This window comes from Propithecus coquereli, unplaced genomic scaffold (assembly GCF_000956105.1).
Source record: "Propithecus coquereli isolate 6110/MARCELLA unplaced genomic scaffold, Pcoq_1.0 Scaffold56, whole genome shotgun sequence".
NCBI lineage: Eukaryota > Metazoa > Chordata > Mammalia > Primates > Indriidae > Propithecus > Propithecus coquereli.
In genome coordinates, this window is record NW_012151507.1 from 3,011,140 (window position 1) to 3,022,640 (window position 11,501).

Consider the following 11,501-nt stretch of genomic DNA (forward strand, 5'->3'; position numbering starts at 1 on the left):
AACCGTATTATTCATGATAGCCAATAAGCAGAAACAGTCCAAAGTCCATCAGTCGATGAACGGAGAAAGAAAATGTAGTCTGTCCACACAATGAATATTACTCAGCCATAAAAGGGAATGAAGCACTGATCAATGCTACAACATGGACAGACCCTGAAAACATGCTACGTGAAAGGAGTTAGACACAAAAGGGCACACGTTGGATGATTCTATTTATGTGAAATGTCCAGAATAGGCAAACCCATAAAGACAGAAAGGAAATCAGTAGTTGCCAGGGGCTCTAGGGGAGGGAAGAATGGGAAATAAGTGCTAATGGGCACAGGTTTCCCAGGGGATGACAGAAACCTTCTGGAGCTAGACAGTGGTGATAGTTGTACAGTCTTGTACATTTTAAAAGGGTGAATTTTATGGTATGTGAGTTTTATCTAAATAAAATAAAATTTTTAAGAAAGAGTCTGTACAAAGAGATAAATATAAACATATTTATTATCAAGCTTTATAGTGCTATATCAAATACAATAGGTCCAAACTGACATAGTTTAAATAAATACATACTTTAAAAAAACTGTAAAATATTTTAAATCATAATTTAAAATACCTTATAAAACCCGAATTCCAACCACATTTATATTTCACATTATTTCTAATGCAGTATATATAAATATTTACATTTGAATAATTTCAGAGAAAATAATAATTCATTCATATGTAACCTGATCACAATAGTTGTTCTCTCTTTCTCTCTGTCTCTTATTTCCTGGAGTTCTGCCCCGTAAAAAACCTCCGCTGTTCTGATCCTCATCATGCTCCACGTTAACTGTTGGTCATGTTTACTGCTCAGCACGTCTCTGAAACCTTCCTTTTTTATACGAGCTAAGTTACTGGGAGTGTGGGAGAGTTTTGATTCTCACACTCTGAGGCTGGAACAGCCTTGGCAATTACTGAACGGGAATTTCTCACTGCCAGTGATCAAATGGCAACTGAAGATTCCTTAGGAATTTTAAAATCGGCTTATAAAGAAACATAAATACTTGCTCACACAGGCTTCCCCCTCTTCCAGAACACACTGACATAGAGAATAAAACAAGTAGAGAATAATTATCAGATATTTTTGCTTTTTAAAAGTCTACTAGATGAATCGATTACATGATGAGTTCCTAGTGTGGATTTAAAATGTTATGTAATATACAAAAATTATATTTACATATCACGTCTGACAAACATCTTTGTAGGAATGCAAAGCACAGCCATGTTTCTACATGTTTTTTTCAACGAAGACATTCATAAAATTGTACCTTCATTTGTTTGCATTTATGTATGGTTTTATCAAAGCAGAACATTTGGTCTCATGAAAGTTTTTCATCATGGAAACCACACATTCCTGAAAAAATACCTGACAGTATACAAACCCTCCATTCAGTTTTTACTCTCCTGATACTACAGTGTTTTTAAAACAACTATAGCAAAACACTCATAACTGTATACTAGTTAACATTACACCTTGCTAGGGGACAATATTTGCCCTTTTTTGAAGTAAATTTACTACAGATGTAACATAATTTAAGAAACAAGGGTAAGGAACTTTTACCCTATCATAGTTCACAACACCTACAAACTTTTTAAGTCCGTACTACGCATGCACTGAATTGAGAATTCTGAAAGATTATACTACATTCACTTCAAGTAAAACAACCAGTCTTCAAGAACCCTTTAAAAAGCATTAAATCCCATAGGGATAAAAGCAATTAAGGCTGTGCTTAGTAATCCTTGCACAGAACATTAAGTAAGATTTGCACCATTTACAAAGGCAGCCCCCTTCCCCAAGCACTCACCTATGGACATTAAAAATTTGTCATTTTTTCAAGTTAGAATACTTTTGGGCCAATTTGTTTCCCCCTCTTGACACTTATTATTCATCCCCATGACAGCAACTATGTAATCAACAGTTGAAACACCGATAGGGGCAAAAGAAAGAAACAAAGCCCCAAAATACTGTTTCCCCACTGAGATTTCACAGTGAGTAAGGGAGAGTGAGAAAAGGAAATCTGAGATTCCAGACTCTTGGCCTCTTCATCTTTGCTACTTTCCCTTCAGTAGCCAGCACTTTCTTGATCCTGAGACTAGGAAAGAGAAAACGGAGTCTTTTCGGTGGAAGGCTGGCCTCGTCCACAGGATCCATCGAAGTTGTGGTGGGGGCCTCGATCCCGGCTGTAAAGGCAGTGGGTACGGTAGGCAAGAAGGGCTGGAGACCCGAGGAGAACTCTGTCTCTGCCATCTTCAGTGTATGACCCTAGTTCCCTGGATGCACCTGTGTTCCTGGAAATATAAGCATGCGTGTCACGAGAACACTTAATATTCTGCATACTGATAGCGACAACAAAATGCACCTCCTAGCACAGACTGCTGCACACACTCTCACTGGGGTAGTAAAAGTATGAACATCAGAATCTATTCAGTTAGGGCAGTGAAACTATTCTGCATGTTACTAATGCCGGCTACAGGTCCACCATTACACATCTGTCAAAAGCTACAGAATGTACAATGCAAACCGAATCCCGCTGTAACCTGTGGACGTTATGTGGACATTAACCAGTAATAACGTATCCATATTGGCCCATAAGTCCCATAAGTTGTAACACTAGTGCAAGATGTTAATAATAGGGGAAATTGGAAGGGGGCAGTGAGGAGGGATGTTGGAACTATCTGTACTTTCTGCTCAGTTTTTCTGTAAACCTAAAACTACATGCAAAAAAATATTAATTTAAAAAAAGTTTATTCAGAAGCATTTGGCCCTTTCAAATTCTTGCAAAGCAAAGTAGAATGGTTAAGAACACGGATTCCAGAACCAGACTGCCTGGGTTTAAATCCTGGCTACCACTTGCTAGCTTTGAGATTTCAGACAAGTTGATCTGTTTCTCTCTGTGTGCATCATTTTCTTCATCCATGTGATGAGGGATATAGGAGTAGCCTCTATCTCATGCAGTTCCTAGCCTACAACAGTTACTAGGACATGCTAGGTGCTATATAAGCATCAGCTATCATCATCACTATTATCTCTCATAAATAAAATAACTCAATAAAGCGAGATCCTTTTTCTCTCTTCTCCTTCTACAAAGAAATGAAACAACTTTCTAGAAAATACTATGAAGGTGGTGATTCTGGCCCCCTTCCTGAAATTGTCAGGTTTGGAGGATTCAAGGAGAAATAGAACATGTAGAGAGGACACTTCTCTTATAACCATAAGAGATTTCCAAGTCTTACCTGATTCTTTTGAACTTAAATGAGGTCAGGAGGCATTTGGTAGTTTCCCTCTGATTCAAGGTTCTGGCAGCTGCTGTGGAATACATGAGAGCACTAAATAAAGCACTGTTTTCCAACACAAAGAGAGAAGAATGTGTAGAATGTTCGATGGCATGCATTGTACAAGAATACAACTTACCTGGAAGGAACGAATTTCTTTACTGTAAGAGAAAGAAAACTGTTAATTCAGACTACAGGACTTTTAAGGTCATATCAAATCCAGACACTTGATTCGTCGGGGGTTGCAAACACAATGCTTTAAGGCCTCTGTGATAATCAGAGCACAAGCACCGCTTGGTGGTAATTAGGGTAAAAGACAAAGCGCACATCCCTCAGAAGGGCACAGCCGCTTCCTCACACCACCTAATAGTTACAGGGTCATCTTGCCAGATTCAGCTGCTAATTTTTCATGAAAAGTCTGAAATCTGAATTTTTATGTGAAATTTCCTATGTTGTAAATGTCAGAACTTAACTCAAAAATGTTTAAGTACTCTGAAGGCCAGATGAACCATGAGTGTGGTCAGACGTGCTTGCATATTCCTCATGAGATACTCCCAAATTTAAGCCTGTATTCCAAACAAATATTTTAAGGAAGCATTTTATCCCTTTTCCTGAGATCACTAATCATGGCAGTCTCATTGCACAACTCCCGGGGACACCATAAAATTTAATGTGAATAACATCTGCCCCAGAGTTGTACAAAGTTAGCACAACTCATGTTTATTTTCCTAAAACTCTTAGGAAATATGTACAACTTGTAGTTGTACTACAAACTCTTTTCCTAAGACTTCTAATTAAGCAATTATACTGTAGTCTATTAATGTTTATCTAATAACTAGACTCTAATTACTGTTTAAATGTTTAAGACAGACTATGACTCATCAATGAGAAAAAATATATTTTCAAAAACATTTTTGGAGTACATTCTTAGACTCCCTCACCTTTCTTCCGCAAGTATTTCAGAAGGAAGAAGAGAAATGATGTTAATGTCAGGATAGAGGTTCCAGCAACAGAAAGCCCAGTTATCAAGGTATTGGACTCAGCGGGAGCTAAGGAAACAAGAGGGAAAGAGCTGTCATGAGAAGGAGTTGACTTTAAAGTCTTTCTGTCCTATCCATTTAGCCTTTTCTCTGCACATGGATTACTAGAAGCAGAAGAGCCACCTAGTTCAATACGTGAAGCAGAGATGTTGCATTAAAGGCCTTTTCGATTTGCCCCAAACCACCTTGGAGGCGCTCTCCCCCCACTGCCAGGCAGAACTCTAATTTGCCAAGCTCTTTCACAATACCACACATACTTTGGTTAACACTGCACTCGCTTGTGATTGTGTGTGTGTTCTCTCTCTCTCCACCCACGCCTTCTCTTTCTCTCTCTCTCATTTTCCATTTCCCCCTCCTCCTTTCCTCTCTAGGTCTCCTTTTTCCCACTTTCAGATTTCTACCCATTCCGTCAACATGCCACCTCTGTTTTCTCTCTATCCCATACAACTAAATATTCACAACTTTTTAACCTGGGAAACCTTTCTGGTTTGGACATAATGGATAGCTAATTACCGTAGCAAGACAGCTCCCCTTTCCCTCTTTAGTCCCCCAGACAACCAGCATCAATCAACGTATCACCTTCACAGGTAGGCAGCATTCCAGACCAGTGTCCTGTGGCACCACATGTCAGAGTCACAGAGCCATTGAGTGTCCACCCTTCAGGACATGCAAACTTGCACGCGGTGCCGAACACAGGTTCCCCACTGCAGCTCACGTTGATCTTCCCCAGAGCTGCCAGGCTTGAACACTGTACGGCTAAAAAGGATAGGTAGACAGGTGGGGGTTAAGAAAAATCTACTGGAAAACTTCTAACACTGGCTTTAAAAGGCACCGATACATGTAACTTATAAGCATTACTTCATTTTTAGCATGTAGAAATTTAGGATCAAGCCCCTTGGAGCAACCTAGGTTCAGAAACTTATGAGGTATTTGAGCTGTTCCCCAAAAGTCTGAACTCAGTCCTACCTTGGCAGGAGGGGACCTCCTGTGTCCACTGTCCCTGAGATGTGCACTCAAGTTGAGCTGATCCATGTAATTCAAAGCCTTGCTCACAGCTGAAGGCACAAGTAGACTTGTAGGTGAATTCTCCAGTAGGAGAATGAGTATAAGTCACCAAGCCCCTTGGGGGTGGGTGGACAGCATCACATTTCACAGCTGGAAGACAGGAGAGAACACTTTGGTGGTTTGTTTACATCAGGGAGCAACAGGTTTCTCAAGGTAATCAAGCCCCTAAGCTCTTCAATAGGTTTTACCTTAAAATCAAATAAAAATAAAGGCGGTACCTTCGCATGTGGGCTTCTTGCTGTCCCACTCCCCTGTGGGGCCACACTGGAGCCTTTCGGATCCCTTCAACACAAATCCCTGCTGACAGGAGAACTCGCAGCTGGATCCACTTTGGAAACTTCCAGAAACACTGGGATGACAACTCATGTTCCCTCCCTCTGGGCTGGACAAGGCTGTGCACTGGAGAGCTGAGACATCAAAATGATGGTCAGAAAATATCGCGGTGCATCTAGAGAGTGCTTGGTGTTTGATGAGTGACCCCAGCTCATGTGCGACAAAGCAACACTCAGAGAACTCAAGAGTCTTCACTATTCCCTGGATAACTGGGAAGGTGGCTGCGTTGTTTTGAATCCCAATCGCCTCACTGATAATGGCACTAATTAAAGGACAGCCTTTCACAGGGACATTGGTTCCTGAGCACTGTTCTCCTAACATGCAAAACGAGTTAGGGTCAAGAGAAACATTGCGTGTAGTCAGGGCAACTTAAAGGTCCTGCATGCTTACACATAGTGCCAAAAAGAAAGGGCTAGAAGAAGACACCCATGTAAAATTTGTCTGCTTACAGTTTGCTTTTGGTGTTGCAACTTTTTGTCACTGGAAATCATTCTGTGCTACCTTTGGCTAGGTGAACGTCAGTGCCTAATAGTAAAGGCTGCTTGTTTTCCGTATCCTTGCTCTTGCTTTAAAGTGAATTAAATTTTAGTGCTTATGGATGTATCGATACTAAGTCTGTAACTGACACCGTGCTTGAAGCATTTGCATCACTGCTAGTTATCAGCCATTTCAGAAGAAAAGTATGACAAGAGTTTTAGTTTCAAGTCATGTTCTCATTATTCTGTTTTTTAAAATTTCTAATATGATTTCCTTTAAGAATTCTGCCTACTCCATGCCAATGTCTATAATATAAAGTGATATTAGCACAGTACGATTAAGAAACCAGCAAAGCATTCACTCTTACTACATACAGTCCTTTCCCTCGGCAAGCACTGGTTCTTTTAAGTGAATCTCAAAGATGTAAGATGAGTGTTGCTCACCAAATCTGATTTCTATAGTCGACGTGGGCATCTGATTTCATTTTCACTGCCCAAGTTTGAAGATTGCTGCTCTTTAAGAAAGGACAGTGTAAAGGAAAGGATCTTGGGCTTACCTTCACAGACTGGGATCTGCTGTGACCACTGCCCTTGCGCGGTGCATTCAACCTGGGCTGGCCCCTGCAGCATGAAGCCTTCCTCACAGGTGAACTTGCAGGATGACTTGAAGGAAAACTCTTCAGCAGTGGAGCTGCTACAGTTCACAGAGCCATTCCGAGGCTGGCGGATAGCACTGCATGTCACAGCTGTAACACATACATGTACCCATTCATGTTAGCAGGTCTGGCTTGCCCATTTCTAGTATGGACTGAGAAAAGGAAAGCTCATGAGTCTTTATGTGGAGCGACTGTACCTTTACATGTTGGCCTCTCGTTGTCCCAATTCCCAGATGAGGTACACTGAAGGCTCTGGGCCCCCATCAGTTCAAATCCTTCCTCACAGTCAAATGCACAGGTTGTGTCCCACGGTGAGCTGTCAGGACTTCGCCAACAGTTCATGATCCCATTGGCAGGAGTTGTCAAAGCATCACACTCGACCACTGGGGATTGAAAAGAGGCCATGAATTGTACAGAAGAATGCTGTTTTCACTTTCTGTTGAATTGGAGTTTATAACAGGGTGAGGAAGCTGCCTTCAAAGGGTAGATCCCAAAGTCCTGTGCCCATTCTTGGGGACATGCATACCCAAAATAAAGCTTTGGCTTTTTTCAAAATTGATATTTCTATCTTCTCTGATTAGCTTTTACTTTGACTATGATGAGAGGTCTCTGATCTATTTTATCATTTACATAAAGGAAAAATGAAGAAAATAATAGACTCTAGTTCAGGATTTGTGACTAGTCTTGATAAAAACAATCCTGACATACATGGACATTCATTTATTTTAGCTCAGCAGGACCTGAAGGATTGATTTTTTTTTTCTGGCCTCAGGTCCAGAAAGATAAGATTGAGAGAAAAAAAGCAATATTAAGACCGATTGATTATCATGATCTTAAGTTAGTCCCACTGCATAGAAAAGTGAAATAGGGAAAGACAATGAGAAAGTCATTAAGATTTTTAGAGTTTCACTGCTTTATGGTCTCCCTCACAAATCACCAGAGCCTTGGATACACTCATTTGAAACAGAATAAAAGCCTTTCTCAAACCAAGCACATACTGGATTGGTCATATATATATTGGCTGAGAGAACCAAGTTTTATTAAAAACAAGAAAATGAACTTTCCCTGGAGCTTTGGAAATGTGATCAGTTGGATAAAAAATGGAGGCAATGAGGGATGAGTTGGAGAATGTTCTGTGCATTCTGGGAGAGATTTACCATTGCAGGCTGGAGTGGGAGCAGTCCATTCTCCGGAGGATGTACACTGCATGGCCTCCGTGTTGCTTGGCACGTAGCCCCTTTCACAGCTGACCCAGCAAGAAGAATTGTAGCTGAAGTTCCCGAATGGGTGAGTGCAAACCAGGCTTCCATGCTCAGGGTCTTCCTGTGCTTTACAGGTCACAACTGAAAAAGAAACCCAAATCAGTGCTGCTCATCTCTCACCTTATGTAAGTGGGAGGAACACTGGGAACTATAACTACACTTTATTGAATGTTTCCTGTGTGCCAGGCACTATGTAACCATGTCCTATGAAGTCGGTACTATTATTATCCTCATTTTATGAGAAGAAAGCTATGACCAAGAGTTTAAATTCCTTGCCAAGGTGCTGTAATGAATAACTGGCGAATCTAGGGTTTCAACCCAGAAGGGTCTGACTTCGTAGTCACAGCTGTTAACCACCAGAGTATACCATATGCAACAGGGTAGAGAAGACATGCAGTTCAAAGCCAGCAAGGACACGAGATGGTGCTACCATCTAAGTGAAGGAAGAGGTGAGAACAAGACTTACCCTGCTCACACTTGAGTCCACTGAAGCCAGGGTGGCACTTGCACGTGTAGTTATTGACGGTCTCTATGCATTCACCATGGCCACTGCAAGACGCATTGGTACAGGCAGCTGAGGAAAACACAATTCATGTTGGTGAGGGTTGTCATTGCACTTATAATGAGTTCTTTTGAACTTAGGATCAACAGTGTGCAACAAAGACATCAGCAATGATAGCGAATTCCAGAGATTCCAACTGAAGTGAAGTTTACGAAATGCCAAATCTGGGTTTCAGGCTTATCTATTTTAAATCTTGATGTTAAGGTACAGATATCTGAAGTGGAACTAAGTGTAGCTGCCACCAAGTATAGAAAATTCCTTTATCAGAAACTCTGAGGACAGTACTCCTACTACAAATAAACAAATAACTAAAATATGTATGGTGTGTGTGTTCTCTCTCTATATAGAACGATATATATGCCTATAGTGTATGTATACATATATGCATACATTCTTGCCTACATCCACACAAAGATACAAAAAGAGATACTTTAGCACTTACACAGAATGTCTTCAAATCATATCTTTTAGAACTCATAATCACCGCCACAGAGACCCATGTTTGCACACTATAACTTTGTCAAGGTGCCCGCCCGCTGCTGCCTCAAGCCCCTACCTGTGTAGCACAGGGCATGCTTCTTCTTGCTGCATCTCTCATCGTTCCACATGCCCGTGTCTTTTTCTCTCCGGATGTAGATTTCCACGCAGTCCTCTTCGTTTTGCTTATTGTTGGGTTCACCTGGAGCCCAGTTGGTGGCCTCTTTGGTCAGAGGTTTCTTGGTTCCTACCCAGGTCCACACATTATTGATTTTTCTGATTCCAATCCAGTAATAACTTGGTGAATAGCTTAATATGGAGTTTAGGTATTCAATCTCTTCTTTGTTTTGAATTGCGACCAGGTGTGTGTACCTCTGCTTACAATACTCACTGGCCTCCTCGTAAGTCATGGTTTCTGTGGAGGCGTTGTAAGACCAGGCTCCACTCTCCTTAATGAGAAGCACTAGGGGAGGAAATAGAAAGGAAATGGTAGGGTTTAGTCCTACTATGGGTTAACTCCGTTAAGCAGGCTTTTTATTGTCTTATTTTTGCCCACTGTGGCCTTTGGAATGACCCAAACTTTTTTCACTTTTTCAAAAGTAAGAAAAAGAGGTATGTATGAAGAAACTGCTACTTATGGTATCTCTTTTGTGACTGGCCATCCATTAGGTGCTTTACCTGCACTCACCCACCACAACCTAATAGTATACCCACTTTAGTAGCATAATAATCAGGATGACTAAGCTTTCTTGAGCACCTAATATGCACCACCAAGTACCGTATGAGGCACTTTACGTGACCCATGATATCGAATCTTCATAATGCATCTGGGAAATAGGTCATTTATGATCGATGATTTACAACTAAGGAAGCAGAAACACTAAGAAATAAATCGCCTCTAGCCAAGGGCAGAACTTATTGCAGGTAGCAGTCAGGGATCCTGCTAGACATTCTGCAATGCATGGGACAGCCCCAGACAAGAAAGAATGCTCCAGTCTGAAATGTCAGTGGTACGAGGATGAGAAACTCTGGTCTCACTAATAACACTGACTTACCACAAGTGAGAGCAGAGAGAAGCTGTGATACAATCATGACTTCAAGAGTTCTTTTCACCAAAAGATTAGACTTGAAGTACTTTCCTGGGGAGAAAAAGTACAAAATTGATTACAGAAGGAAATCCTGGGTAGCCAATTACATCATTCTACCGTGATGTTTAAGGCAGCACCATTAGATTTAAGGTAATAGGTTCCAGTGCCACAATCTTTGCTTATTTTAAAGAAGTTTAATCACATGAATAAATACAAAATTTAAGATTTTCATCATTTAAGGCAAAGAGAAAAGATAAGTTTTAACTACAACACAATAAGAGTTTGTACAGATCTGATATTTATAGAAGGCTTTTTGCATATCTGTTCATATTAATAAATCTATGTTTCATGGCCCAAGGCTGCTTTTGTAAAGAATTCTGTACTTACTGTTTTTAGGGAGTGATTGTTTGAATGTCAGGTTCCTCAGGTGTGTATCGCTACTGCGTCTGTCTCAGGCCAGTATAATAGTTCTGATGTGAAGTCAGCCAAGAAGAGCTGAACATTGCTTCTGCTGAAGCCCTTTTGTAGGAGAGATTGCTTCCTGTGAATAATGGGAGGATGTTGTCCAAATCCAGTAAAGAGGAAATCCCCACCGGCAACCAAAAACTTTCCCGGGAATATCCACAACGCTTAAAATTACAATGATGTCAGAAACTTTATCCCTTGAAGCTAATTCTCCTTTGTCCATGCCTTTATATTTTATTAAATAATACATGTAATTTTATTAATATGACACAAATGCATGACTTTTAAATTCTAATAAAATAAAGTCTCTGTCTTTAAAAAGTCTTAAAACATTTTATTAGATAAAACATAGTTTATCATAATTATGGTAGTAATCAGAATTTCATAAAAATAAGCAAACTAAGAATAGGTTTGTCATCCATGGTCTACTACCCTCCATTTCCCATCCATAGCAATCAGTAACAAGTCAACACTCACTTTTTCTTTCTTTGTCACCTGTCAACTCAACACATTTAATGGGCACTATCTCATAGGGGAATGAATCATAAGGCAGATATTAATTCTCAGATGCTGTGAACCAGTTATACCTAAATTATTAAAAATAATATCTTCCACTCAAATTCTTGAAATAATGCCTTGTTTTTTAAAAATATGAAAAATAGGAAACAGATTTAGGTGTTTATGCTTGGAAAACATTCATGGTTTCTTGAGAAAAAAGATAAAAATTATATATACTCATATTTAATTGATCCAAATTTTGTTTAAAAATTTAAAAAT

The 11,501-nt window shown here is 40.1% G+C and overlaps 1 protein-coding gene across 1 annotated transcript; it reads right to left on the bottom strand.

Moving 5' to 3' along the window:
• Positions 1-2,268: 2,268 nt before the first annotated feature.
• On the bottom strand, positions 2,269-10,263 carry SELE (selectin E). Its single transcript, XM_012657737.1, has 13 exons — positions 10,227-10,263; positions 9,251-9,634; positions 8,599-8,706; positions 8,028-8,213; positions 7,068-7,253; positions 6,772-6,960; positions 5,624-5,812; positions 5,307-5,495; positions 4,920-5,096; positions 4,242-4,349; positions 3,440-3,461; positions 3,262-3,334; positions 2,269-2,316 (listed from the first exon to the last, which is right to left on the bottom strand). The coding sequence occupies exons 1-12, from the start codon at positions 10,261-10,263 to the stop codon at positions 3,277-3,279; spliced, it is 1,833 nt and encodes a 610-aa protein (XP_012513191.1). The 3' UTR covers positions 2,269-2,316; positions 3,262-3,276.
• Between the last annotated feature and the right edge of the window lie 1,238 nt (positions 10,264-11,501).